A 27,625-nucleotide genomic window follows, 5' to 3' on the forward strand; every position below is an offset into this window, starting at 1 on the left:
TCTCTCCCTAAATCTCTCCTTTGCAACTCTCTTAGTGTAAGTGGAATTTGCTTATGTGTTTACCTCTCTTCAAAAAGGCATCTACAGACCCCTTAGCTGTGACTCAGGCTAACTTTTCAAAGTCCCTTTTACAGCAGCACCAGTGGGTGGTACCTACCTAGAGTATTTCCATGATAGGACATCTCGTTTCTTTAATAAATCAGCCTGTTCTGTTGGTGGAAAGCTCCAGTGAATAATACATACATGTCTTCTTAAAACATTTTTATATATTATTTTTCATTTTATTATTTCAAGACAGGGTCTCACTCTGTTGGCCAGGCTGGAGTGCAGTGGTGCAATCACAGCTCATTGTAGCCTCGACCTCCTGGACTCAAGCGATCCTCCCGTCTCAGCCTTCCAAGTAGCTGGGACTACAGACACTTGCCACCACACCTGGCTCAAAATATATTTTTTCTAAATGATGAACAGAACCTTGCCTCCCTGTAACTTCTGCTTGTAGGATCCAGTTTCGCCTTCTGGAGTGGCACAGAACAAGCTGACCTTGTCAGCTGCACGAGAGCCCATGTAACTGGCAGGAACTCGCCTGTCCTTTTCTGTTAGATTCACATTACACGCAATCTCTCACCAGTTCTCTGCTGCTGGGATTCCTTACCAAGTATCCACAATTTGGTAACATCTTTCACATCAATCACATTTGCTCAGGTCAAATACATGGCATGTTTTATTCAGGGGAATTTGTGAAGGCTGGCACACGATAGGCATTCAATAAATTGTAGGTACCATATTATAAATGAGGAAAAAGAAGTCAAACAAAAAGCCCACTTTGAAATACTGTCACCTTATCCATGAGGGATTTTTCTTTTTTTTTTTGAGATGGAGTCTTGCTCTGTTGCTCAGGCTGGAGTGCAGTGGTGCCATCTCGGCTCACTGCAACCTCTGCCTCCCAGGTTCAAGAAATTCTCCTGCCTCAGCCTCCCGAGTAGCTAGGATTACAAGCGTCTGACACCACACCTGGCTAATTTTTGTATTTTTAGTAGAGACGGGGCTTCACCATGTTGGCCAGGGTGGTCTCAAATTCCTGACCTGAAGTGATCCGCCCGCCTCGGCCTCCCAAAGTGCTGGGATTACAGGCATAAGCCTGGCCCCACGAGGGGTGTTTTTAATAAATATTTGTACTCATATGAATAATACTAAGACTTGCTAACATATACCCAATGACCATTTCCTCCCAGCTTATCTTGCTATTGATGCTACTGCAAAGGGCAGGTGCCATCTGCAAATAAGGATAAGACAGCAGCAAAGAGATTGGATCCAAACATTGCACTTCAGGCACTTTAGGACAAAGGGCTTTCTCTCTTCTTTGTTTCACCTGTGCAGGGCCCAGCATGAGATCAAAAATAGAATTCAAAAGGTAAGCCCACACGAGAACAGTGAAATTATAGGGTTCCTGGGCTACACAAAAATGTGGGTTGACAGTCTGTACAAGGTCTGGAGGAAGAATGAGTCCTGTTTTCAAGACTGGATGCTTTGATTTTCTGACTGCACTTTGAAAATCTTGTTCTGAGAGTGGGAGGAACTGGGAAGCGAAAGTACATGAGAAACTTCATCTTTCTAGATGGTCAATCCAGAATGACCCCCCCACAACACACACACACGGAAGACTTTGGTTTTCTGTTCTTTTTAACCCAATGTCACATGTATCATATGCACACATCACTAATTTCACAAAGTTCAGGCTCTTGCTTGGTAACCGTAACTTACTTTCTCCTTCTTTGCAAGCTTAAAAAGGTGCTAAGATTTTTAGCCTCTGAAAGGAGCATCCCAGGTACTCGTCACCTGGGTAAACACACAGGCTTGGCAGGGAATTCTTCACCAGGCACGTTCATGAGACACAGAGTGTGTAAACAGAGATCTGAAATTCTACCACCTGCAATCATTGAGGTGGCTTGGGCAAACTAGAATCTGTAGCCCTCTCTACAACAGAGTCCTGCTGTTAATATGCACAGCAAGTGCTTCCCAGCAAGGACACTCACATAAACAAGGAGGATAGGAACTAGCAAACACCTGAAAATATCTTCACCATTGACTCTGATGGGACTGGCTGTTATTTTACATGAAGGAGCTCACATCCACACGCACAGCCCTCAGCCTCCAGAATCTTCCACCACCTCCCCCCGCCAGGGTCTCCTCAAAGTGATTTAAAAAGTCAGTGAAGTTGGCAAATTTTCTTAATCACACTCTCTGGAAGAACAGCCCTGGAGGTGTCACCGCCCAATCTATGCTGTCTCTCCCTCTTAACCACTGGGCAATGACAGCAGCACATCACTGAGGAAAATAGTCACCAGCAGGGGGCAGTCACACCACCAGTGTGGCAGGAAATACCGGCTGAGGACTCATCACTTCCAGCTCCCAACCAGGCAGGGAGGTTACATGAGACCAACTCTGACACAACGAGGAGATCTACCTTCCTGTCTCTCCACTTTGCCCAGCAGGAACAATCATCATTCTTTCAAGGAGAAAAATCTCAAAATTCCCTTCTTCCATTAAAAGTGTAGTTTTTATTAAGTGGTAGTTATGGAATCGTGGAGTTTAAAGTCCCCAATCAATCAAATGGGCAGGCGGACACGCAGAGCACTGGAAAAACACAACTGAGGCTTTCGTTTCGTCTTTTCCGTGGTTCTACCCTTCTTGTGGTGGGGAGGGAGGACCATATATTTTGGCTAATAACTGACACTGAAACTGAATCAGTGCTTCTGGCTAGGCTAGTAGCCTAGTGCCAACCCTTACCAATCAAATTCTAGAGAATATGTAACATAAGCACTAATATTAATTTTTCTTTTCTTTTCATTTATTTATTTTCTTTGAGACAGGGTATCTCTCTGTTGCCCAGGCTGGAGTGCAGTGGTGCCATTTAGGTTCACTGCAACCACCGCCTCCCAGGTTCAAGTGATTCTCCTGCCTCAGCCTCCCAAGTAGCTGGGATCACAGGTGCCCACCACCATGCCTAGCTGATTTTTTGTATTCTTAGTAGAGATGAGATTTCACCATGTTGGCCAGGCTGGTCTTGAACTCCTGACCTCGAGTGATCCACCCACCTCGGCCTCCCAAAGTGTTGGGATTACAGGTGTGAGCTACCACACCTGGCCATGTGATTTTTCCAGAAGCATGAAAAGCCTCCTTCTACAATATGGTACATACCCTATTTCCATCACATTCACTCCCTGTCATGCTGATGAGATTTTTCTCAGTCGTTAGTAAGACTGACCACATTGGTGTTAGACTTAATCACTCAGCCCATCACCTTCTACAACCAGGGTCAAACACAGTAGAGGATGAGGGACGCAGACGCAATTCCAGACTCGGTTTTAAATGCTGGTGATAAAAGGCGAAATGAAACCAAACAAAACAAAAGTTCTGCCTTTCAAAGACAAGGATGTTTGTGAGGATGGCAATGCGACATGAAGAAAGCAAGTGAGCTTTGCCAGACACGTTAAGACACCACAAAGCGGGGAGAAGTGAAAATCGGCCGGTTACCTCTCTCTGAATCCGGGAAGGCGTGAGGGAACAGAGCAGAAACAACACGTTAGCATTCACACAGCTTCCCGCAAATAACACAGCCCCGTTAACAGTGAGTCTGAGCACTGACAGCTCATCTCATTTCCCAACTCTGCAGCGATTAATAGGCTTTCTGTGCTTATTTTAGGTCAACTGTATCGCCCAGAAGTGTGTATTTTGAGCCACAGTACGATGAAGCCAAGAGATGCCAGCTGAATTTACAGAGGCAACATATCAACCGGGGGAGGTAATCAAGCTTAAAATATCACAGTCAAATACAGGAAACTGTTTGCAGTAAACACTGGCAGAGGACGTGTCTTCATTTTCCAGCTCCACCTGCTCCCAATACAAAACATACAGAAACAACGGCATGGACACAACCTTACCTGTTTTACCGACATTCCGGACACTCTAGTAACAGAGCTACACCACTGGAATCCAGGCACTTTTCCTGAGTTGCATCCTTACAGGGCAACAGGGAGGGAGGGAGGCAGCACAGAAGGCCAAGGGCAGGGGTGGGAAGTGGGAGAGACAGGAGATGACAGCTCAAAGTGGGAGAGATCAGAGATGTGTCAGCAAAGAGAGGAATGGAACGGAGAGAGGAGCAGAGTGCAAGTCTGGTTGGGGCCACACTCTTGGAGTTCCCTCCCTGAGCTGCCCAGAGCTGCCTGGGACCCTAATGAAGTCACTTAACCCCCTGACCCATGGAGTTCACACCATTCCTTTCTGGCCTTGTCACAGCCGATTTGCATGCACCATACACAGAGCAACTGGACCGGAGAGGAAGGGAGTACTGGATAGATAATGAGGAGGAAAGGAAGAAACCCAATGTTCACAGAAACCCATTCTCTCGGGCACTCTACGGCCAGGGTCATGGAGCGGCCAGCAGGACCCTGCAGGGATGGAGCTAAAATCATGGCATGAAATGCCAAGCGCACCAGATAGTGAACCACAAAGTCATTAAGTGGAAAGGAAGAGCTGCTCACCCTGAGGCAGAACAATGACCATGGCACACTAGTAAGTGGGGCAAAAACAAAGCCAAGTTGTAGATGCATGGTCTCATAAAAACAACAAAATGTTTGCATGTGTATTTTTATATATACACAGTGAAAAACTTGGAATATAACACCGAACTGTCAACTGTAATATGGAAAGGGGATTATAGGGGATTTTACTTTATCTCTTTGAAAATTACACAATAAGCACATTTGACTTCTGTGATAAAATATGCAAATCTACCTCAGTACTGAAGGGAAGCCATTGTGGTCAGCATGCCCCAGGGCAGCTAAAAAGACCAATATTAATGATTACAATAACACCAGCCAACAGTTACCCTTTATTGAGCTCTGTCTGGCCCCTAACAGTAACTGAACAAGGTCAGTATTACTGTTCTGACAGCTGAGGAAACAGGTCACATAGCTACTACATGGGGAAGAGAGTTTGACGGTAAGCTGCAGGACTCGAATTCGTCTTAGATGCACCCATGATGGGTACTCCATATTTCTACACAGTCCTGCAGAGCCCCCTAATGGTTTGTCTCCTAAATGGCAAACACAGTCCCTACGCACAGGTATTCAAGGTAGGGCCAAAGGGTTTGGCCAAGTACCTAGGGTTTTAGAGGAACAGGGAATATTTCTCTCTTTTGGTGAACTTTTGTAAGGAAAGAGGTGGCTAAAAATTCCTAGGAGGGTCTTTGGGCTGAAGAGGCAGACACAGCTGTGCTCAAATCCAGATGGGTAGCTATATTCCTTCAAGTACACTGCCTACCTTTATTTACTCAACATAGATTTCCAGGGCCCCACTGTGTGCCAGGCACACTGTGTTACGTGGTAAGCCCTGTGAAACCTGTTTCCTCATCATTGAAGAGGGGATAAGGACACCTGCTCATGCTCATAATGCTCAGGGGCACTATAAGCATGAAGTTAAACGGGATGATGTGTGCACGGGAGTGCCGGGCATGTAACAAAGCTGCAATAACCTGCAATGTTAACAGCTATTATCACTGCGTCATCCAACAGCTTCATCTCTTTGGCTGGGTTGTACTGGGCAGCATTTGAGATGGACTGTCTCCCATGGAAGGACAGTGACCTGGGGGAGGGGCAGGGGCCCTCTGCTCAGGTTTGCTGGACCCCAGCTGATATACGATGCTGGAGAGTCACCTCTTGGCTCAGTTCCCTCTGTGCTACTCGGTTCCACCTATCAAAGCCATGATTGGGTAGCAATTTACAAGATCAGCAAAGGACCCAGAGACCTGGATGCTGGTCCCAGTCTGAATCCACAGCTGGGTAACATTATGCAAGTCACACAACCTCCCTAATTCTTGGGTTCCTAAACTCAGAATGGATGCGCTAGGAACTTCTTAGTGCTCAGATTTTTATCAGAAAAGGATTTGTTAGTGCTTTGACTTGCTTTTAATTATACCAAATGTTTTCAATTTCTTATTCTTAATAAAAAGCCTATCTGTAGTATGTGACAAAAACTTTAAAAACCTAACAATCTGAGAATACAACCTGTTTCTTTTGTGTATAATTATTATTGTAGCCTTGGATATTTTAAATCAGATCCATTGCTAGTGATTCACTTAAAAACATACCATCCAGATGTAGCTACTGTGTTTTTCCCTGAAGGCGGACTTGGAAAAAACGATACTGCAAACTTTTAATACAGTTAATCCATTTGGGGTTAATAAACACTGCTTGATTTAAGTCTCAAAGTGAAAATCAGCCACCAATAGAGACCGCAGAGTGAGCTTTGAAATGTCATTCAAAAACCCAGAAGAGTCACAGACAGCGCCAGCAGCTACTCCAGTTCAGCACCTTGTAAATGTGCTGGGAAGAAAACATCAGTTCAAAGCTGGGCTTCTGCACAAGACAAGCCCGTCTGAGGGTGGAGAAGGCTAAATGTAGTGCCAGGCGTAAGCTTACTCCCTTCTCGCTGTACAAGATGCCAGTGGGAAGAATTAAACCCCAAGATTAATTCCACATGAGCCGCACACCCCCAGGCTGCCTGATCAGCATGCTCGCCGCCGTTATTCCTTGGGAAAATAAATGCGGGAGTAATTGGCAGTGTTTTCATTAATATAAGCCTGAAATAACACAAGTACTTGGCATGTGTAACTGGAATCCAAACGAAAAGAAAATTCCTCAAAAAAACAAAACAAAACAAAAAAAACAACCCAGCACACCAGAACGACAATGTCTCTTCCAGCTTTTTGGAAGAGGACGCCGTCTCCTGTTCCCTGGCACGGCCACCTACTTCTCATGCTGCGCACGACTGTCCACTTTTCACAAACTGAGCACGCGAGGCAAGGACTTGCCAACAGACTTCTCACTCCATTTTTGCAGAAGTCTGTGTTGCGTACTTCTTTTTGATGCTTGTCTTTCATCACTGGCCATCTCTCGAGCCTTTGGAGCACACATCTCACCATTATCCACAGGACAATGAAGTACACGCTGCAAAACTTTACGTCATGAAAATTCTTGCACCAGCTCCTGAGTCTGACAGTTTATTTTTTCCCTCCAGCTTCAGGGGTGTGTGTGTGTGTGTGTGCGTGCGCGCGTGTGTGTGTGATTAGCTGTCTGCCCTTGGTCAGGGCCCTTAGCCTCTTTGTTTTTCAGTTTCTTCATCTGTAAAATGGGAATCACAGAGGCCCTCAGGTCCTGAGAGTGCCAAAAGATTCCATCATTTAATCCACAGAAAGCTCCTACAGGGTGGCGGCTTGAGTATGGCCTCACAGTGCAGGCCAGGCCAACCACTACGTGAGAGAGGGAAGGGGAGCTCCACCAGGAGAAAGGAAAGGTTCCTGACCTGTTTTGGATCAAGGCACCTTTGCATCCGATGAAAACACTCCGCCCCCCCCAAAAAAAGTGCACAGACTCACAATTTTATACACAATTTTGGAGGGGGGCAGAGCTGGAACAGTTCAGTGATTCTTGAAACTCAACCCCAGGCCCCTTTAGAATCTACATGCCACAGGTGAAAGGCCTCTGAACTGAAATGAACACCGAATTTATGCAAATTTATCATCTGATTTCTGGCTGACATTCAGAGAATTCATCTTAGGGAAAGGTTCTATCCTTCCCAGGATCAACCGGTGACATGAACACCTGCCTCTGACCAAGCGTGCCTTCCTTTCCAAAGCAAGCTCCCCTCCCACCTCACTGTCCTGCCCAGCAACGCCATGATGGGAAAGTTACAATTCCAGCACTTAAGAGTGTAAAGCTAGGATTTAAAGTGGTTAAGGTTATTGAAATTCAAGGCACATTCTTCTAAACAAAGGACTTTCTCATGCCATTGGAGGGAAGACACAAGAGTTACCAGTTCGCTTACTAATGAGGGGGAAAAGGATATTTAAAAGCAACCAGGAAATGAGTATTTTTAAAAGTCCATCTTTGAAGACTTTAAGCAAGAATTAATGAGCTTCAGCTTTCATCTGTGCTATATCACAGATTAAGAAAAACAAATGCAAAAATCTTGCATCTCTGAGTATCTGCAAGAAAGAAGAATACACACATAACTTATATTTAGTTGTTAAGTGAGAGATAATTTATGCCATGTTCCAGTTTCAACTTTAAAGTTTAGGGTATAATGAAAGGATAACGTTACATAAATTCTACCTGAACTGTGAAACCATGGGTTAGCTTCCTTTCTGAAACTCAAGATGGTAAAACAAAAATAAAAAATCCTAGGTCAGGCATGGTGGCTCACACTTGTAATCCCAGCACTTTGGGAGGCTGAGGCAGGTGAATCACTTGAGGCCAGGAGTTCAAGACCAGCCTGCCAACATAACAAAACCCCGTTTCTACTACAAATACAAAAATTAGCCGGGCATGGTGGCATACACCTGTAGTCCCAGCTACTCAGGAGGCTGAGATGTAAGAATCCGGGAGGTAGAGGTTACAGTGAGCTGAGATCGTGCCTCTGCACTCCTGCCTGGGCAACAGAGCAAGACTGTCTCAAAAAGACAAAACAAAACACCCTGACACCAGAAGGCTCCTATCTGACAAAGCGCAGGAACGCATAAGGATTTAGAACTGATTCAGAGCAGGGAAAATGACAGCATAGTGGTTTCCATGCCAGAACGCCATCAAGGTACAAACTCCTGGCAAGGTGCAGACAAGACTCCTACTTAAAAACCTGGTGAGCACCCAGCCACGCGGAGGACCTCTTGTGGATATGGCATATTCTTAAATCACTTTCTGAATTTTCAACGGGCTTTCTTTGTGCAGTTCAAAGGAGTACTAAGGTAGATAACATGGAAAGCCAATACATATGGCCTTCATTTGAATTTTGTTTGTTGTTGTTGTTGTTTTTTTTTTTTTTTGAGATGGGATCTCGCTCTGTTGCCTAGGCAGGACTGCAGTAGCATGATCATAGCTTACTGCATCCTCAAACTACAGGGCTCAAGCAATCCTCTGGCCTCAACCTCTCAAGTAGCGGGGGCTATAGGTGTTTGCCATCACACCTGGCTAATCTTTTATTTTTTGCGGAAATGAGGTTTCACTATGTTGCAAAGACTGGTCTCAAACTTTTGGGCTCAAGCAATCCACCCACCTCAGCTTCTCAAACAGTGTTGGGATTACAGGCATGAGCCACCATGCCCAGGCCTGAATTTTGTTAACTTCCATCTAGATACAAGTATTTCTGGCATAATGTAAACTCAATAATATCTAAAGAAAAGCAGACACCAACCCTAGGAAGGCTGATTACCACTAACCAAGTAACAGTCGTGGCTCCTGACTGTGCTCGCTTCTGTCTCTCCAGGCTCCGTTCTTGGTATGCACTGTCACCAAGCCACACAACAACCCTGCAGGGGGATGCATCGTGGCTCTCACTTTACAAATGAGGAATCGAAGGGTCAGACAGTTTAAGTTGACTTGCTCCAAAGCCCACAGCTAGCAGGTGGTGGATCCGCAAACAGAATGCAGGCCTGCTGGCTGGGCTCTTCTCTGCCGTGTAGCTCTGGGGCACCTAGCACCTGAGCCTGGCTCCCTCTCAATTAATTGGCTCTGCTCAGGACCCTCCCCTCACTGGAAGTAGCCTCTGCTCTGCCTTTCTCTCTGTCCCTATTGGACTTTTGGTTCCATCACTGCTGGAGCTGGTGAAGGTAATTAAGTGTTGTGTTTGGTTTAAATTACCTTCCTATCATCCTCTGCTCAGTTGCCACTTATTCCATGACTGCCCTGCTTACAATTCCCCCCACAAATTCCCTGCCTCCAGCCACACTGGGACCATTTTGCTCTGAAACATACAAGCCTGCCCCTGCCTGACAGCCTCTGGGCTTGCTGTTCAGCCGCTTGGTCTGCTTTTCCCCCAGGCCCTCCCCTCATCATCCTGATCATCACTGCCTCCAAAAGAACCCTGAGGATCCCCCAGTCATTGTCAACACTCACAGCCATCTGAAACTACCCTGTCCCTCTCTCCACCAAAAAAGTAAAGCTCGGCCGGGCACGGTGGCTCAAGCCTGTAATCCCAGCACTTTGGGAGGCCGAGACGGGCGGATCACGAGGTCAGGAGATCGAGACCATCCTGGCTAATATGGTGAAACCCCATCTCTACTAAAAATACAAAAAACTAGCCGGGCGAGGTGGTGGGCGCCTGTAGTCCCAGCTACTCGGGAGGCTGAGGCAGGAGAATGGCGTAAACCCGGGAGGCGGAGCTTGCAGTGAGCTGAGATCCGGCCACTGCACTCCAGCCTGGGCGACAAAGCGAGACTCCGTCTCAAAAAAAAAAAGTAAAGCTCATGGAGCAAGAACCTTTCTGCCCGTTCACTTACCACTGTCAAGCACACAGTAGGCAATCAATCAATATTTTTGAATATGTGAATAACTAAGTAGGGGAAAGAGAGAACTCCCTTCTTCCCGATCATGTTGGTAAGAAGCTAAGGGAATGATGCCACGAACAGTAGGGAGGTGGCTGGATTCCTTTTTCTCCTGCTATTGCTCATTGCAGACAGCACTTTTAAAATGACTTTGGTTCACATCCTGTTTTCATGTCAGCTGAAACAATGTTAATAAAACATATATTTCATCTGAACAGGCAGGAGGCAAGTTCTGAGAAGATTATTAATCTCTCATGACTCTGTTTAAAAGCAAAGCGAATCTATACTCTGATCATCTCCAGCAGAAACAACAATGATGTTGCCAGAGCTCCTAACGAGATTCCTTCTTTGGAACATTTGTCTAAATAAGAAATAGCTCCTCTGCTCCTGAAGAAGTCAATATATCAATTTCCCTTGTATATTGATTTCTATCAAGATTTATCCCCAGATAATTTTCTTTATATTTGTGCTCTAAGAGAAATAAACCCCTGCTTATCATTTTGGGAAAAGACCCAAGACAACACATTCCTATACGTGCTGAGGCAGTGATGGACTGAAAAGCTGCCCTTTGGGGCGCCCACAAAGTATTCCTCCCACCCCCTCAGAGGTACTAGAGTATAATGGTAGGAGTTAACTTCTTGATACAGTTTGAAAGAATATGTACTCTTTCTGTTTACTAAAGTTACTTTTTTTTTTTTTTTTTGAGACAGAGTCTCTCGCTCTGCTGCCCAGGCTGGAGTGCAGTGGCACCATCTCAACTCACTGCAACCTCTGCCTCCCAGGATCAAGCAATTCTCCTGCCTCAGCCTCCCGAGTAGCTGCGATGACTTGGCGCCACCACACCCAGCTAAGTTTTGTATTTTTAGTAGAGACGGGGTTTCGCCATGTTGCCCAGCCTGGTCTCAAGCTCCTCACCTCAGATGATTTGCCTGCCTCAGCCTCCCAGAGTGCTGGGATTACAGGCATGCGCCACCGTGCCCTGCTATTCAGGTTACTTTTTATAGGCAGTTTGTCTCTTTGTTTCAGCATCTTTTTTTTCCTTTTTCATTGAATATGATGAAGAATCTTTAAAAAACAAAAACCACAATGCCACTGCTGCAACATCCTGCTTTGTTTTTGTTAAGATACGGAGTCTTAGATGTTGTCCTGGCTGGAAACAAACTCCTTGGCTCAAGTGATTTGCCCACCTCAGGCTCCAGAGTAGCTGGGACTACAGGTGGGTACCACTATGCCCGGCTTTGTAACACCCTATTATTATTATTTGAGTTTGGCTTCCTGTTATTGTCCATATTTGACAACTAAAATAAGTATGTCATACTAAAAAAAAAAAAGAGGCTCAAAGACCCTGACCTTCTGCAGGAAGTCTCTTTGGGGGCTAATTTTCTTTTTTTTTTTTTTTTTGAGACGGAGTCTTGCTCTGTGCCCCAGGCTGGAGTGCAGTGGCGCGATCTCGGCTCACTGCAAGCTCCGCTCCCCCGGGTTCACGCCATTCTCCTGCCTCAGCCTCCCGAGTAGCTGGGACTACAGGCGCCCACCACCTCGCCCGGCTAATTTTCTTGTATTTTTAGTAGAGACAGGGTTTCACCGTGTTAGCCAGGATGGTCTCGATCTCCTGACCTCGTGATCCGCCCGTCTCGGCCTCCCAAAGTGCTGGGATTACAGGCTTGAGCCACCGCGCCCGGCCAGGGGGCTAATTTTCAACACAACACACAGCTGGGCAAAGATGACTGAACCTTCTTACTTCCAAGTGACGAAATCCCTATTTGAATTGTCATTAAGGGTTCTATGTAGGTCCTTCAGATCAGAGATCAGCAAATTATGATCCCCTCCAAATCTCACACTGTTTTGTGAATGAAGAGTATTGGACCACAGCCACACTCATTCACGTATGCAGAGGCTACAGCTCCTTTTGCGCCACAACTGCAGAGCTGAGTAGTTATAACAGAGACTGCATGGCTCCAAGAGCCTCAAATATTTAGTATGTGGCCAGTGCCTGGGAGTTCGAGACCAGTATGGACAACATAGCGAGACCTCATCTCTACAAAAATTATTTTAAAAAATAGCCAGGTGTGGTGGTGCCTGTGAGTCTCAGCTACTCAGGAGGCTGAGGCAGGAGGACTGCTTGAGCCCAGGAGGTCAAGGCTGCAGTGAGCTGTGATCACACCACTTGCACTCCAGCCTGGGTGACCGAGTGAGAACCTGTCTCAAAAAAATAATTAAAAAAAAAAAATCTGGCCTTTTACAGAAAAAATTTGCCAACCCCTGCTCTAGAGGACAATCTGTTTCCAGGGTGCAACATACGATATGGACAGCACTGGCTACATACTTCGTGGAGCTCAGTGCAAAACAAAAATGCAAGGCTCCCTGTCAAAAAAACAATGAACATTTTCAAAATGTTAACAGCAGAGTGTAAACCAATCGAGGGACCCTGTGACTGGCTGAGATGGTAGAATAATTCTCGTTACAGGTGACAAACTCCAGGGCTGGCTAGAAACTCTTCCACCAAGATGCAGGAGTAAGAGCACTGGATGCAGGAGTAAGAGCGTTTACAACTTGCAAATGCTTTAGAACCAAACAACCTTTTGCTCAACTGAAATCTTACACGGATGCCCAACATGTGAAGCAGCTGCCATGCGGACGTCTGCCCCAGCCATTTTATTTCTAAAAGGTCACTAGCAGGCGATAGCTCTTACAATGTTTTAAGGGGGAGGGCGAAGAAAAACAAAACACACCAGAATCCTCGAAAACAGCATTTTCAGGTAACCTGGCAAACAGATGCATGCTCCGATATGACAGAATCAGGCCAACTTGGCCCCGTTGTCAACTGTGCCCTCGGCTGCTGCTTGTCCTCTATCATAATTATTTCAACTGCTATAATTTATTCATCCCCAGACAAGCTTACATGTTATAAGGTACCCAGTCCAGGCGTCTAGATTGAAATGGCTGGCAGCTCCAGTCACTCTTGCCCTTTCCCATCTGCTCAAAATACTGACTGCAAAAGGAATATTTTCTATGCATATATATATATTGCAAAACCAAACCAAAGTTACCTCAAAACTCAAGTTCTCTGACAAACATGTCATCAGCTTTCATGTTCACAATTCTGCAGCTGGAAGAAGGGGGCAGAGAATCCTATCAGAAACTCAGTATTTAGTTCTGCTTTACATCTATAAGGAAATGGCTTCTCTAGCTCTCAAAATGCTCACTGAATTTCCTGCAAAGTTACTAAGAAAGTTACTTTCTTTTAATTGAAATACATATGGAACAAATTTTATATTTATGAGAGAATATCAACTCGGAACTACAGAGGATGCTGCATGTGAAGAAACTTCAAATGTAAATATGGGGCCGGGCGCAGTGGCTCATGCCTGTAATCCCAACCCTGAGGTGGGTGGATCACTTGAGGTCAAGAGTTCAAAACCAGCCTGGCCAACATAGTGAAACCCCGTCTCTACTAAAAATACAAAAAATTAGTGGGGCGTGGTGGTGCGTGCCTGTAATCCCACCTATTTGGGAGGTTGAGGCAGGGGAATCACTTGAACCTGGGAGGCGGGGATTGTGGTGAGCTGAGATCGTGCCACTGCACTCTAGCCTGGGTGACAGAGCAAAAAACTCTGTCTCAAAAAAAAAAAAAAAAGTAATTATGAATGGATTCTTATAAATTGGGAACAAAGGTAGAACAATTCCGTATAAATTAAGGCTTAAACCTATCTCCTCTTCTTAGTCTGATTCTTTATTTTCACGCCAGAACATAGAAAAATGCTCAAAGGTCTCATAACCAGTTGAGAAGGACAGAAAGGGTATGGAAGGGTGAAAACATCTTGGAAAAATGGCCAAATACACACGATTGCACTGGATGGATACGTCTGCTCATCTACACTGGAAAACCAAAGAAAAGTCAAAGTCTTCTTTTTTTTTTTTTTTTTTCTGAGACAGAGTGTGTTTCTCTGTCGGCCAGGCTGGAGTGCAATGGCGCGATCCCAGGTTCAAGAGATTCTCGTGCCTCAGCCTCCCTGGTAGCTGGAATTACAGGCATGCGCCACCATGCCCAGGTAATTTTTGTATTTTCAGTAGAGACAAGGTTTTGCCACGTTGCCCAGGCTGGTCTTAAACTCCCAGCCTCAAGTGATCCTTTGGGGGCACTCGGACTCCTAAAGTGCTGGGATTACCGGCATGAGCCACCATGTCTAGCCCAAATCAAGGTCTTCACACAACATAAATGTAAAGAGAGTTGTTCCATGGCTTAATAACTTTGTCCTCGAACAGTCATTACTTCTATTAGCATGTATTTTCCACAGACATAAACAACGCATCAAAGTAATCAGGTGTGGTCCTAGATCACACCCCTTCCTGCGTCTTGTACAGTCAACTTGGCGAGTTCAACCTCCATGTTTCTCCCATCTGCCTGCTTCTCTTCATGCCCTCTGCCACGTCACTGATCTCTCCCGGACCAGGGCTGGCCAACTGGTCCCTCGGTTTCCACTCCTGTTCCCAACATTCATTCCCTGAGATCTTTCTGTAGGAAATAAACTAGATTATGGCATTCCCCTGGTTAACCCTCTTCATAGGCACTTCATGGCAAACCTTTAACCACTGCCCAGAAGCCCTAATGGATCCTGTCCCCATCCACCTCTTCCAGCACAAACCACTGGCTTCCTCTTCATCCTTGTGCATGTTGAGTGCTCCACTTACTCAGTGCTTTCCTTTTTATTTTTTTTTTTGCGATGGAGTTTCGCTCGTTGCCCAGGCTGGAGTGCAATGGCATGATCTCGGCTCACTGCAACCTCTGCCTCCTGGGTTCAAGTGATTCTCCTACCTCAGCCTCCCGAGTAGCTGGGATTACAGGCATGCACCACCATGTCTGGCTAATTTTTTTTGTATTTTTAGTACAGATGGGGTTTCACCATGTTGGTCAGGATGGTTTTGAATTCCTAACCTCAGGTGATCCACCTGCCTCGACCTCCCAAAGTGCTGGGATTACAGGCATGAGCCACCACGCCCAGCCGTTCCTCAGTGCTTTCTATTCACTCCCCATGTGGCTGGCTTCTCAGCCTTGGAGCCCAGCTCAAATGTCGCCTCCTAGGATGGGCTGCCTCCTGATGGCCCCTTTCCCGTCTGAGCTACTCTGCTGCATCATGTTGCTGATGGTCTTCAAGGCACTCGGCATAACCTATATCATCTTGCTTCCTGAGTTGTTTTTCCAGCTTATCTCCTGCCTCTTCGAACAGGACCTTGTCTGTCTCAGTCCTTCATGCTGCCTCACAAGGTGCCTGACACACGGATGTTCCTTATCTGCCGAACAGCATATTAACCATTAGACTATAAACATTAAGCACATGGATGGTCAAAACTAAACCCTAAAAGTAGACAATGAAGTATTTTAATCTACATTCATTCATCTGCCCATTCAACAACTGGGTTATTTATGGAGGGCATCCTATACTAGGTATTATGTTAGGGCCCAAGGAATCCAAAAGTCTAAGAACTTCTCAAATATGTCATATTCTGTGTTCAACATAGGCCCTTTAAAAAAACAAGTTACTACTTAGTATGTTTTTCTGTGATCCTAGAGATTTGTGGAAAAATCTGAAAACCTAGATAAGAGGTTATGTGCCATCAGTTTACTCTCCAAAACCCACGAAATGTATATGGAGAGTAAATAGGGACATAGTTAAGTCATCTCTTAACACTCAGGAGACTGGCCAGACATAAAGCTTTGCTCAGCCAGTGGTACAGAATGAAATTCATTTTCCTAGGCCTGGCGTGGTAGCTCATGCCTGTAATCCCAGTACTTTGGGAGGCCAAGACGGATGGATAATCTAATGCCAGGAGCTCGAGACCAGCCTGGCCAACATGGCGAAACCCTGTCTCTACTAAAAACACAAAAAAATTAGCCAGGCGTGGTGGCAGGCACTTGTAATCCCAGCTACTTGGGAGGCTGAGGCAGGAGAATCGCTTGAACCTGGGAGGCAGAGTTCGCAGTAAGCCAAGATTATGCCACTGCACTCCAGCCTGGGCGATAAAAGTGAAACTCCATCTGCAAAAAAAAAAAAAAAAAAAAAAAAAGAGAAATTCATTTCCTGGAGGGGTTGTCAAGCTGTAGAGGTGAGACAAGGAGGCTGCATGACTGATAGTTTTTGTTACAAACTGGAATTACCCCATTCAAATCAACAATGCCAATGTTCGAACTCTTTAGAACTCAGCTCTGCCCCTCCTTGCAGCTGCAGGCTCCTCTGAGAGGTATCCACGGATCAAAGTAAGCAAGTTCAAGATGACCGACTTTAGTGCCCAGTGGCCCACTGGTCTGATTAATACTTCCACCCTTGGAGTGCAGATGACCTGAGGCCCCTTGTTGTTTGCACCTACTGCCACGCGCTTAGCTGACCTCCAGGGCAGCAGCAGTATCTTCTTGTCTCACCTCGGTGTCATCCACACTGCTTCCCAGGGATGCTCCGGTGCAGAGGACCTGCAATGGGCCCCACGCCAGCATAGTGTGGGCTCCAAGAAAGGAAGAAGCCACCTGTTGTATTTATTATACCACTTAATATTATACCAGCACCAATGCCCAGCACATGGCAGGTGTCCAATAAATACCTATTAAATAGATTATCCCCATTGCAGAAAAACTGGAACTAAAAATCGTGGCAGCTGTTACAGAAGTGGGTTTCTCACATCTGCAAAATGAGAATGATAAAATTAGGCCGGGATTATAGGCTCACGCCTGTGATCCCAGCACTGTGGGAGAACCGAGGTAGGTGGATCACCTGAGGTCAGCAGTTCGAGACCAGCCTGGCCAACATGGTGAAATCCCGTCTCTACTAAAAAAACAGAAATTAGCCGGGTGTGGTGGTGTGCACTTGTAGTCCCAGCTACTCAGGAGGCTGAGGGAGGAGAATCAATTGAACCCGGGAGGTGGAGGTTGCAGTGAGCCGAGATTGTGCCACTGCACTACAGCCTGGGCGACAGAGAGAGACTCTGTCTCCAAAAAAAAAAAAAAAAAAAAAAAAAAAAAAAAAAAAGGAAAAAGAAAAAGGAAACAAAAAGGAAAGTAGGGTTCTTACAGAGCTACACACCATGACACCTTCTTTGATGATACTGGCTGATGCTTTACGGAAAGTCTTTCCCCTCTTAAGCATTTAATTCACACTCTCTTTTACTTATAACTTTTACAAAATTACAGACCACATTTACAAACATGTACTTAGGGCTGTTTTCCTCACAACACATTTTGCTTCTAACCTCTTAGGAAAGGCCTCAGGACACTTAATAATTCCTTTCTGAAAGCAACTAACTAAAAGGCAGCAGCAAGGATCTGAACTTGAGAGAATCTTACAAACTACTCTTGTGTCAGAGCTCGGCTGGAGGAGGGGCCAACTGCTCAATGGCCTAAGAAAACCTAAAAGAGAACAGCATGAGGAAAGCAGGCAGAACCCCCATTCACGATACAAGTCAAAGCCAGGCTGCAGCTGTAGAGTTATAAAAAGAAAGAAAAAGACTAATGGGATTGCCTCCTCCTCCCGCCTTCTCCCACCCAAGGCAGTAATGAAGATTCACAGCTACACATTAATTAGGGAATCCATAGACGTGCCTGGTTACAATATTGGTATAGGGAAACAGATAATAGAAAAGGCACAGATTCCCCCACAAGCTAATAGAGTGTTGTAAGCAATATTTAAATCATCACGCCTCTCTTTCAAAAACACTACTTCTTTCTCAGTGCCAAGAGCTGGCTGCGTTTCTACATTTGGGGAATTTGAGATATTTTCTCGCATGGAAGTCACACCAATATTCTAAAGCATTTGGAAATGCAGTTTTTCTACACGAAAGAATATTGCTTTTAATCCAAATATTGGATTACCAAAACCCTGAAATATCTTTCAGTCCTAATGTAGACAGGAAGACAGAAATGTGGCCTCACCACGGGGCATGTAAGGCGTAGGCAGTCACTGCCTCAATCGCAGAACGCTGTCCACGGCAGAAATGCCCCGTGCAAACCACATCAATGAATAATAGCCCACCCCAAACAGTCCTGATGCACTGGCGAATTGGGGGTCCAAGGATGCCTCCCCCCATTTTATACATGCCTCACTCCTCCTTCCCACCAGCGGGGCCCCCTCTTCAGCCCTTCCAACCGCCCAGGACCAGGCATCTCGCTAAGCGCTGACTCGGAGAAGGGAGGGCGCAGCCTTTGTCCCGCGGGTCTCCCGCGCCCGCCTCGCCGTCCCTGCCTGGACCCCCGTTCCCTCTGAACGCACCTGCAAACAAAGGCGCGCCGTTCCTTCGCCAACTTCCTCACCTTTGTCTCCCGGTCCTTCCGAGGTCGGGCGGGGATGCCCCCCCAGGTGCTACGACGAGCCCCAGGGTGCCGGCACCAGCCAGCGGATGCCGTCGCTCAAGCAGCAGCGCGCACTGCCCGGGGCTCAAGTTGAAGCGAGCGGCGCCCGCGCCTCCCCGCCCCGCCCGCGCTGCCCGCCCGCCGCCGCCGCCGCCCATTGGCTGCTGGGGAGGGGCGTGGCCCCGCCCCGCCTGGCCGCAGTCCAGCGCGGTCCTCCCGCGAGGTGCTCCCGCCAGATGCTCCCAGCTGCTAAAGGCCTGGCTCAGGGCCGGCAAAGAGGATCCGCCACCCCACATACTCCCTTCCTGGAACGAACGTTTCCCTTTTTGGACTCTCAGGACTTAGAAAGTTCATTCAAAGCCACTGAACCTCTTTAGAAAAAGTTGATGCTCTAGGCCTGCTGTGTTTCTGGTTTCTTTTATTTTCTTTTTGAGACAGGGTCTCGCTCTGTCGCCCAGGCTGGAGTGCAGTGACGCGATCTCGGCTCACTGCAACCTCCGCTTCCTGGGTTTAAGCGATTCTCCTGCCTCAGCCTCCCTAGCAGCTGGGATTACAGGCACCCACCACCATGCCTGCCTAATTTTTTCTATTTTTATTTAGTAGAGACGGGGTTTCACCGTGTTGGCCAGACTGGTCTCAAACTCCTGGTCTCAAGTTAGCCGCCCGCCTTGGCCTCCCAAAACGCTGGGATTACAGGGGTGAGCCACCGCACTAGGCTAGGTTTCTACGATCCTGATTGTGGGGCGAGTGGGGAAATGGGGGGTGGGGAGCGTTGGTTGGGAAAGGAAGGTATTGCAGCCCACAGCCAAAAAGCCTTTGGGCAGAAAGACAGAAACCAAACTGTAGTTTGATAAATCTGAAGAATCAGATTTCAGGACGCAGCAAATTCTGAACTGAGCTGGCAAGTGTTTACAGATTACCTGCCAATTTACACAAAGCACTTAGCAGTTCACCCCTACACCCTTTTGTAATCCCTACCTCTTTTAAGACACCTTTTGTTTAATGCTGACTTGAACCCAAGATCCCACAGGCATCCCCCTCCCCCCATATACATGGAAGCAGAAAATGTCCAACTGGCTAAGTGACAGCACTCTAAGAGTCCTGGCTAGCCACTAGTCAATATACAAGTTGGAAAGGAAAATCCAAGGTCTCTTACTGACTGTATTCTGTGAGCACTAAAAGTACTTCCTCTTTTTAATTGTTTCTGGGCAAGCATAAGTTATTTGGCCAGTTAACAAAGTGAAATAGGGAGGCTGAGGCAGGAGAATTGCTCGAACCTGGGAGGCAGTGGTTGCAGTGAGCCGAGATCGTGCCACTGCACTCCAGCCTGAGTGACAGAGTGAGACTCCGTCTCAAAAAAACAAAAAGAGCGAAATAGGCAGAGCATATTTGCCACGTTTTTGGGTATATTCGAAGCCTCATACACTCCTTTTACAAAGAAAGGAACAGAAAATAGGAAATACACATGGAAAATCAAGGGAGTATGTAAGTAGGAGGTCTTGTTCGGGTTTGGTAAAACACACCACAGGTGTACAGAAAACTTTAATGTTCATGTTTAAACGATGATCAGGTGTCTTCTCATTTGTTCAACATTTACTAAGCTCCTCCTAAGTGCCAGGTTCTGTGCAGAAAATTTTATATTAGGCTTTTCCGGTTAACAGATGTCTTTCTAGGGAGAGCGTGATTTAACTCATGCTGTTTCTGAATCTATGATCAGTAACGCTTCAATTATTCGGAAAAGTTATTGACAGTAAACCGCTCTGGCAACCACAATTGTTTGGAACACAGCCCAAACTGCAAGTGAGGCTAGAAGGTTTGAGACTTGGGGTTCAGCAGCCAGAACAGAGAGCAGCAAGCTCAGAGATAAGAAACAAGTTAACAGGATTGTACTTGGTACCCCTTCAAAGGCTGCCTCTCCTTCCTTACACATCATTCCAGTGAGTTTGGTTGTCTGGTTCTCTGTCTATGGGAGGGCAGAAGCAACAAATAGATGGGTCTGCCAGATGTCCACAGGGTGCGGCAAGTGTGACAGCTGAGGGTCTGCTGGCAGGAAGTCATGTGTGACAAGTCCTACCAATTCTGCCTCCTCCTGCTCTCTCCAACTTGCCCCCTTCTCTCAACTCCATGCTGCCACCCTAGTTCCAGCCATCATCTCTCATCAGGAGGGCTGCTGTCATTTTTTTTTTTTTTTCTGAGACAGAGTCTCACTAGTGCAGGGGTCACTATCTTGGCTCACTGCAACCTCCTCCTCTTGGGTTCAAGTGATTCTTGTGCTTCAGAGAGGGGGTTTTGCCATGTTGGCCAGGCTGGTCTTGAACTCCTCACCTCAAGTAATCCACCCACCTCAGCCTCCCAAAGTGCTGGGATTACAGACGTGAGCCACCGCACACGGCCTGCAGTTGTGTTTTAACAGTCTCGCTGCCTCCACTGATCTCTAACAAGCTATTCTCACAGGAGCCACACGTGTGTCCCTTCAAAAACAAAAATCACAAATATGAGTATCCATGCTCAAACCTTAAAACCACACAGTGGCTTCCCATTGCACTGAAGATAAAGTCTCCATCACTTTCAGGGTCTCACAGGCTGGTCGCCTGGGATCAGGTCCCTGCTTCTATCTCCAATGCGGCAACCACATTCCCTCCCCTTGGTCTCTGCTCCAGCCCCCTTTTCTTCTTCCAGTTCCTGGACCGCGCCCAGCTACTTCCCACCTCAGAGCCTTTGCGCTGACTGTGACCCTCCTAGAATGCTCTTCCCTGCACTGCTCACCTGATGAATCCCTCTCATCTTTTAGGAATCTCAGCCCAAAAGTTGATTCCTTTGGAAGATGTTCCTGACAGGCAGTGTCCTCCCTGACAGCATCCCAGGCTTTTCCTTCATACCCCTGCTGCAGCTGGGTATTAAATATTTGGAAAATCATCCATTTATTATTAATCTCCTTCACTTTACAGTGAGCTTTATAAACTTACAGAGTCTGGTTTTGTTTCTGTACAGTGAAGAATTTAACCTTGGCTGAAGAGAGCCTCTGCCCTCAGCTTCTGGGAGGTAAACTCGAAGACCTTGGAATGTTGTGCCTGACCGGAGTGTTTCTGTTTGCCTAGGGGCCTTGGGTCACACTAGAGGGTCTAACTGGGTGATCTAGGGTGGGCGTTTGGCCCATGCAGTATCAGCTCCACCTCTGGAGGAGCTCGAGACTAAGATTAGCCCTGGACCAGTTGTCTGTGCCTCCGGGCTGGAGCCTCAATAAAAATCCTGGACACCAAGGCTTGGATGAACTTCTCTGGTTGCCAATACTCTGTGCTGCTGTCACACAGCAATGCCAGGGAAGTTATGCTGCCCAGGACGCTGTGGGGAGAGGACAACTGAAAGCTCAGAACTTCCCTGGACTCTGTCCTACGTGCGTCTTCCTTGGGCTGATTTTAATCAGAATCCTTTCCCTGTGACAAACCACAACCACAAGCATAATGACAGCATTCAGTGAGCTCTGTGAGTCCTTCCAGCACATTATCAAACCTGAGGCTGGTCTCGGTGACTGTTCTCTGACTTGGCAGTTTCCCATTGTATTTTCAGCAGTAAGCACATTTCCTGACATACAGTAAGTGCTTAATACATCCACTATTGATTAAATTTAATGAGTTACTATTTTTTGAGAGATCTTTTTAAATGACCAGGTAATCAGCATATAATACTTTAATGATTTAAATAACAAATTTCCATTTTGCAAATGCCTATTTACCAGTTAAGGTCCCAGATTAAACAAACGCCATCTCTCCCATGAGGCCTTTCCCTACTTCCTGAGGGCTCGTCATCCTTGCCTTTGTGTTCTCTGGCCCACTGCTTTGCTTTCGATGCATTAAGTAGTAACAAAACATATTTCTGACCAGCTGGGCAATATAGCGAGACCCACATCTCTACAAAAAATTTTAAACATTAGGCCAGGTGGCTCACACCTGTAATCACAGCATTTTGGGAGGCCAAGGTGGACGGATCACTTGAGGCCAGGAGTTCGACACCAGTCTGGCAAACATGGTGGAACACTGTCTCTACTAAAAATACAAAAATTAGCTGGGCGTGGTGGCATGTGCCTGTAATCCCAGTTGCTCAGGAGGCTGAGGCAGGAGAATCACTCGAACCTGGGAGGCAGAGGTTGCAGTGAGCAGAGATCACACCACTGCACTCCAGCCTGGGTGACAGAACAAGACTCTGTCTCAAAAAAAAAAAATTTTTTTTTAAACATTAGCCAGGTGTGGTGGCTTGCACCTGTTGTCCTAGCTGCCTGGGAGGCTGAGGCAGAAGTATTGCCAGGAGTTTGAGGCTGCAGAGAGCTATGATCTTGCCACTGTACTCCAGCCTGTATTACAGAGCGAGATACTATCTCTAAAATAAATGAATGAATGAATAAAAATAAAACATCTGTTTTTGTGAAGGATATCTATGTTAGATAAACTCTGAATCCCTACTAACTGGGCATGGGGCTTGCACAGAGCAGGCACACAAACAGTGTTTACGGAATAAAGGCAGTTTCTTAAAAACAGGTCTGGTTCATAGAAAGATAGGTTCAATTATGTGTGAAATTCTGGTACATATTACAGCTCATTCCCTGATAAACATGGTAGCTGTTACTGTAGTAACTATTATGAAGATGTTCTATTGTTTTCTTTTTTTTCTTTCTAAAAATAAAAATCTTCATCAGAATTATGATACACTTTAAAAAGCCAGATATGCTTTAAATAAAAATATGGAAACTGATCACCCAACTTTTAAAAGGCATCTGACTTCCTAATTAGAATGAAATATCACAGTTTATTTACAAAATACAGAAAGAAAAAAAATCCAACAAACCTAACCACTCATCTTTCTCTCGTAGAAACCTAATTGAAAATTCAACCAGCATACCAATAACCTATGATGTCCCCAAGTAGCATAGAAAAATCAATTTTACTTCCTTCAGACCTGCATTTAACTGGATAATAACTGATATAATGTGCAACAGCCATAATCCAATTTCAATTTGTTTGATTAGATAAGTACAAACATTAAACAAGAAAGTCACAGGATTGTCATGACACTGTTCATGCTGTTAACTCATTATAGAACAAAGCACTGTCATTTGCTCCTAGAGAACATGCTACTAAAATATATAGATATGAATTTGAACTATCCTTAAGTACCATCCACAAAGATCCTTATACTGCCTCAGCCAAAGATAAAAGCAGCTCTGAACTTGGAAGCCGCTTCAAAATCTCATGAATTGAGGATAAGAGAATCCCTGAAGGATTCCTTAAATATTTGAGACTATTTTAACATCCATTTGTATGACACTTGCATAATCAGAGAATATCAAAGCAGCACCCAAGTTAGTGGTCTCAAACTATAACGTGCATCCTAACACTTAAAATAACAGTGCCACAGTTTTGGCCAGGCGCCGTGGCTCACGCCTGTAATCCCAGAACTTAGGGAGGCCGAGCCGGGTGGATCACGAGGTCAGGAGTCCAAGACCAGCCTGGTTAAGATGGTGAAACCCCGTCTCTACTAAAACTACAAAAATTAGCCAGGCACAGTGGCAGGCACCTGCAATCCCAGCTACTTGGGAGGCTGAGGCAGGAGAATCGCTTGAACCCAGGCAGCAGAAGTTGCAGTGAGCCGAGATCACGCCACTACACTCCAGCCTGGACAACAGAGTGAGACTCCATCTCAAAAAAAAAAAAAAAAAAAAAAAAAGAAAGACAATGCCACAGTCTCACCTAGAGGGTGTGACTCAGTAGGTCTCAGACTCCCTGCTTTTTTCACATAAGTACTGTCCCTTCTGACTGAAATGATTTGGAGGCAGGTGTTCGGTGGGCTGTACGTTGAGGATTCAAAGCTGTTTCCAGAGAAGGGGACTGGTACTTTGTGTCAGTGGAGAAAGTCAGATGACAGATAAAGACACTGGAGAATGGGGTGCTGCAGCTCTTCCTGTGTCCCGCTCTGCACTCTGAGATCCTTGAAGGCAGCAACCATGCTTTACTTGTTTTTGTATCTTTTGTGCCCAGTTCAGCACTGAGCACTTAACAAATGAAGTGCATTTGGGGCAAAGTGGCGTGCATCTATACTCACACCTATGTGGACAGCAGAAGCATTCACCACGGGTACGTTTCTGACGGTAACATCACAACAAGGTTATCAACAGAGCAGGCGGGATGTTTTGGCAGGACCTTGAGGTAGATCAATGCCTTTCAAACTTCAGTGTGCAAATGCATTGTCTGAGGACTTGTTAAATGCAGGTTCTGATTCAGTGGGTCTGGGTAGGGCCCTGTCATTCTAAAAACTACATCCCAGGTGATGCCCAAGTTCTTATTCAGAGGCTCCACTTTGAGTAGCAAGAATCCAGACGTGAATCATCCAAACCATGACCACAGGGACAAATGAGCAGCAAAAAAGATCTTCAATGAGCTTGGACAGTGAAAGCGAGGGAGGCCAGGTGCGATGGCTCACACCTGTAATCCCAGCACTTTGGGAGTCTGAGGTGGACAGATCATTTGAGGTCAGGAGTTCGAGGCCAGCCTGGCCAACATGGTGAAACCCCGTTTCTATGAAAAATGCAAAGATTAGCTGGGCATGGTGGTGCACGCCAGTAATCCCAGCTACTCGGAAGGCTGAGGCATCAGAATTCACTTGAACCCGAGAGGCAGAGGTTGCAGTGAGCCAAGATCACACCACTGTACTCCAGCCTGGGTGACAGAGGGAGACTCTGTCTCAAAAAAGAAAAAAAAAGAAAAGAAAAGAAAAAAAAAAAGACCAGGCACAGTGGCTCACGCCTGTATATCCCAGCACTTTGGGAGGCCAAGGTGGGCGGATCACGAGGTCAGGAGATCGAGACCATCCCAGCTAACACGGTAAAACCCCACCTCCACTAAAAATACAAAACATTAGCTGGGCGTGGTGGTGGGCACCTGTAGTCCCAGCTACTTGGGAGGCTGAGGCAGGAGAATGACATGAACCCAGGAGGCAGAGCTTGCAGTGAGCCGAGATCGGGCCACTGCACTCCAGCCTGGGTGACAGAGCGAGACTCCGTCTCAAAAAAAAAAAAAAGAAAGAAAAAAAAGAAAAGAAAGTCAGGGAGTTGTGGACTAACTAACAGTAATATTCCCAACTTATTTTAAAACACTCTGTAGGCCAGGTGCAGTGGCTCACGCCTGTAATCCCAGCACTTTAGGAGGCTGAGGCAGGCGGATCAGGAGGTCAAGAGATGGAGACCATCCTGGCCAACACAGCAAAATCCCATCTCTATTAAAAATACAAAAATTAGCTGGGCATGGTGGCACTGAGTAATCTCAGCTACTTAGGAGGCTGAGGCAGGAGAATTGCTTGAACCGGGAAGGCAGAGGTTGGAGTGAGCTGAGATTGCGCCACTGCACTCCAGCCTGGTGACAGAGTGAGACTCCATCTCAATAAAAAGAAAGAAAAAAAAAAGCACTGTGTACCTGATTATTGCTCCTGGAGGAATCTATAATGTGTATTTGTAAAAGAAAGCCCCCACTGCCCCACAAGACTTATCAGTCACAGCAGAAGCTCAGCTTGCACTCACATAAGGATGTGCCCTTTATCTAAAAGACCTCCAGGGTTGCCACAGTATCTCTTTAACTCAACTCTAACAAAAATTTTGAAAAAAAAGGAAAAGAAATTCACCTGCTCAATGGCCTGGAGTCTTCCTGTTCAGCCCTATAAAATGCAAAGGCTATTTATAATAAATGTGTATAACAAGAATCTTTGTTAAGTGGAAGAGATTCCCAAGCCCTAGACAGGCAGCATAGCTCATTTTCTTCATGCAATATTCAGCAGAAAAAACCTCTCACTCCTCCAAAGACTGTGGGCCATTCCCTGGCCTTCCCTGTACTATAAAGAGATTTGACTTATCTTCCCACCACCCACCACATCTCTTCTTCCTAACTGCTGCAGGGGGTAGTGAGGGTGAGCATAAATTGTTATCCTCCGTGGTTCAGAATCCTAAGGGAACGAGCATAACATTCAATTCTCTCTCTCTCTTTTTTTTTTTTTTTTTTTGAGACAGGGTCTCACTCTGTCACCCAGGCTGCAGTGCAGTAGCACAATCTTGGATCACTGCAACCTCTGCCTCCCGGGTTCAAGCAATGCTCCTACCTCAGCCTCCCGAGTAGCTGGGATTACAGGCATGTGCCACCATGTCTAGCTAATTTTTGTATTTTTAATAGGGATGGGTTTCACCATGCTGGCCAGGCTGGTCTCGAACTCCTGACCTCAAGTGATCCGTCCACTTTGGTCTCCCAAAGCGCTGGGATTACAGGTGTGAGCCACCACGTTTGGTCCTTTCAATTCTTAAAATGTTCAACCATCTCCCCACTCAACCCCCTGGCTTGCTCTCCCTGGAAGGCAGAAATGCAAGGAATACTTGCAATACCGGGATACTGCACACATAGGGACAGAGTCATGGAGGGCCAAGGACAAAGCTGGCTGTCTGGCAAGTTCCATGATTATAATTCAACAAAATCATGTTTGTGTTTCTGCCTCAGAAACTCAAGCTGAAACTGATACTAAACCCATGGCTGGGAAGGTGGGGTTAGGAGAGTAAGACAGTAGGGGCTAGGGAGTGAAGCCAAGAGAAGTTCTTTAAAAATAAATAATAATTTTCCCTCACTGCCAGCCCACCAATGATCTGATTTCTGTCCCTGCAGTTTAGCCTTTTCCAGAATGTCATATAAAGGGGGTCCTGTAATACCTAGCTTTCTGAAACTTGCTTCCTTCACTTAGCGTAATTGTTGAGTGTATCAACAGTTCATTCCTTTTTATGGCTGAGAATTCTTTTGCATGGATGTACAAGAGTTTGTGTATCCTTCTACCAGTTGACAGGTATTTTACTGTTTCCAGTTTTGGCAACTATGAATAAAGTCAGTAATAAGAAA

At 46.0% G+C, this 27,625-nt stretch overlaps 1 protein-coding gene across 32 annotated transcripts in view; it reads right to left on the reverse strand.

Annotated features, from left to right (window-relative positions):
• APBB2 (amyloid beta precursor protein binding family B member 2) overlaps positions 1–27,625 on the reverse strand; it is a 408,181-nt gene that overhangs the window by 26,978 nt on the left and 353,578 nt on the right. The window contains exon 1 of one of the 32 annotated variants that reach the window (XM_015138253.2): positions 18,672–18,786. The exons of 29 other annotated variants lie outside the window; for them this stretch is intronic. Coding sequence is in view for 1 of the 3 variants with exons in the window: in XM_078003328.1 (XP_077859454.1) it covers positions 3,535–3,590 (56 nt within the window). In the remaining 2 variants the exon portion in view is untranslated. Of the gene's footprint in view, positions 1–3,534; positions 4,835–18,630; positions 18,787–27,625 lie in introns of those variants that run through there. 2 more of the 32 variants (XM_015138252.3, XM_078003328.1) reach the window with 2 other exon arrangements.

The sequence above is a fragment of the Macaca mulatta genome, chromosome 5 (assembly GCF_049350105.2).
Source record: "Macaca mulatta isolate MMU2019108-1 chromosome 5, T2T-MMU8v2.0, whole genome shotgun sequence".
In the NCBI taxonomy this organism is placed as follows: domain Eukaryota; kingdom Metazoa; phylum Chordata; class Mammalia; order Primates; family Cercopithecidae; genus Macaca; species Macaca mulatta.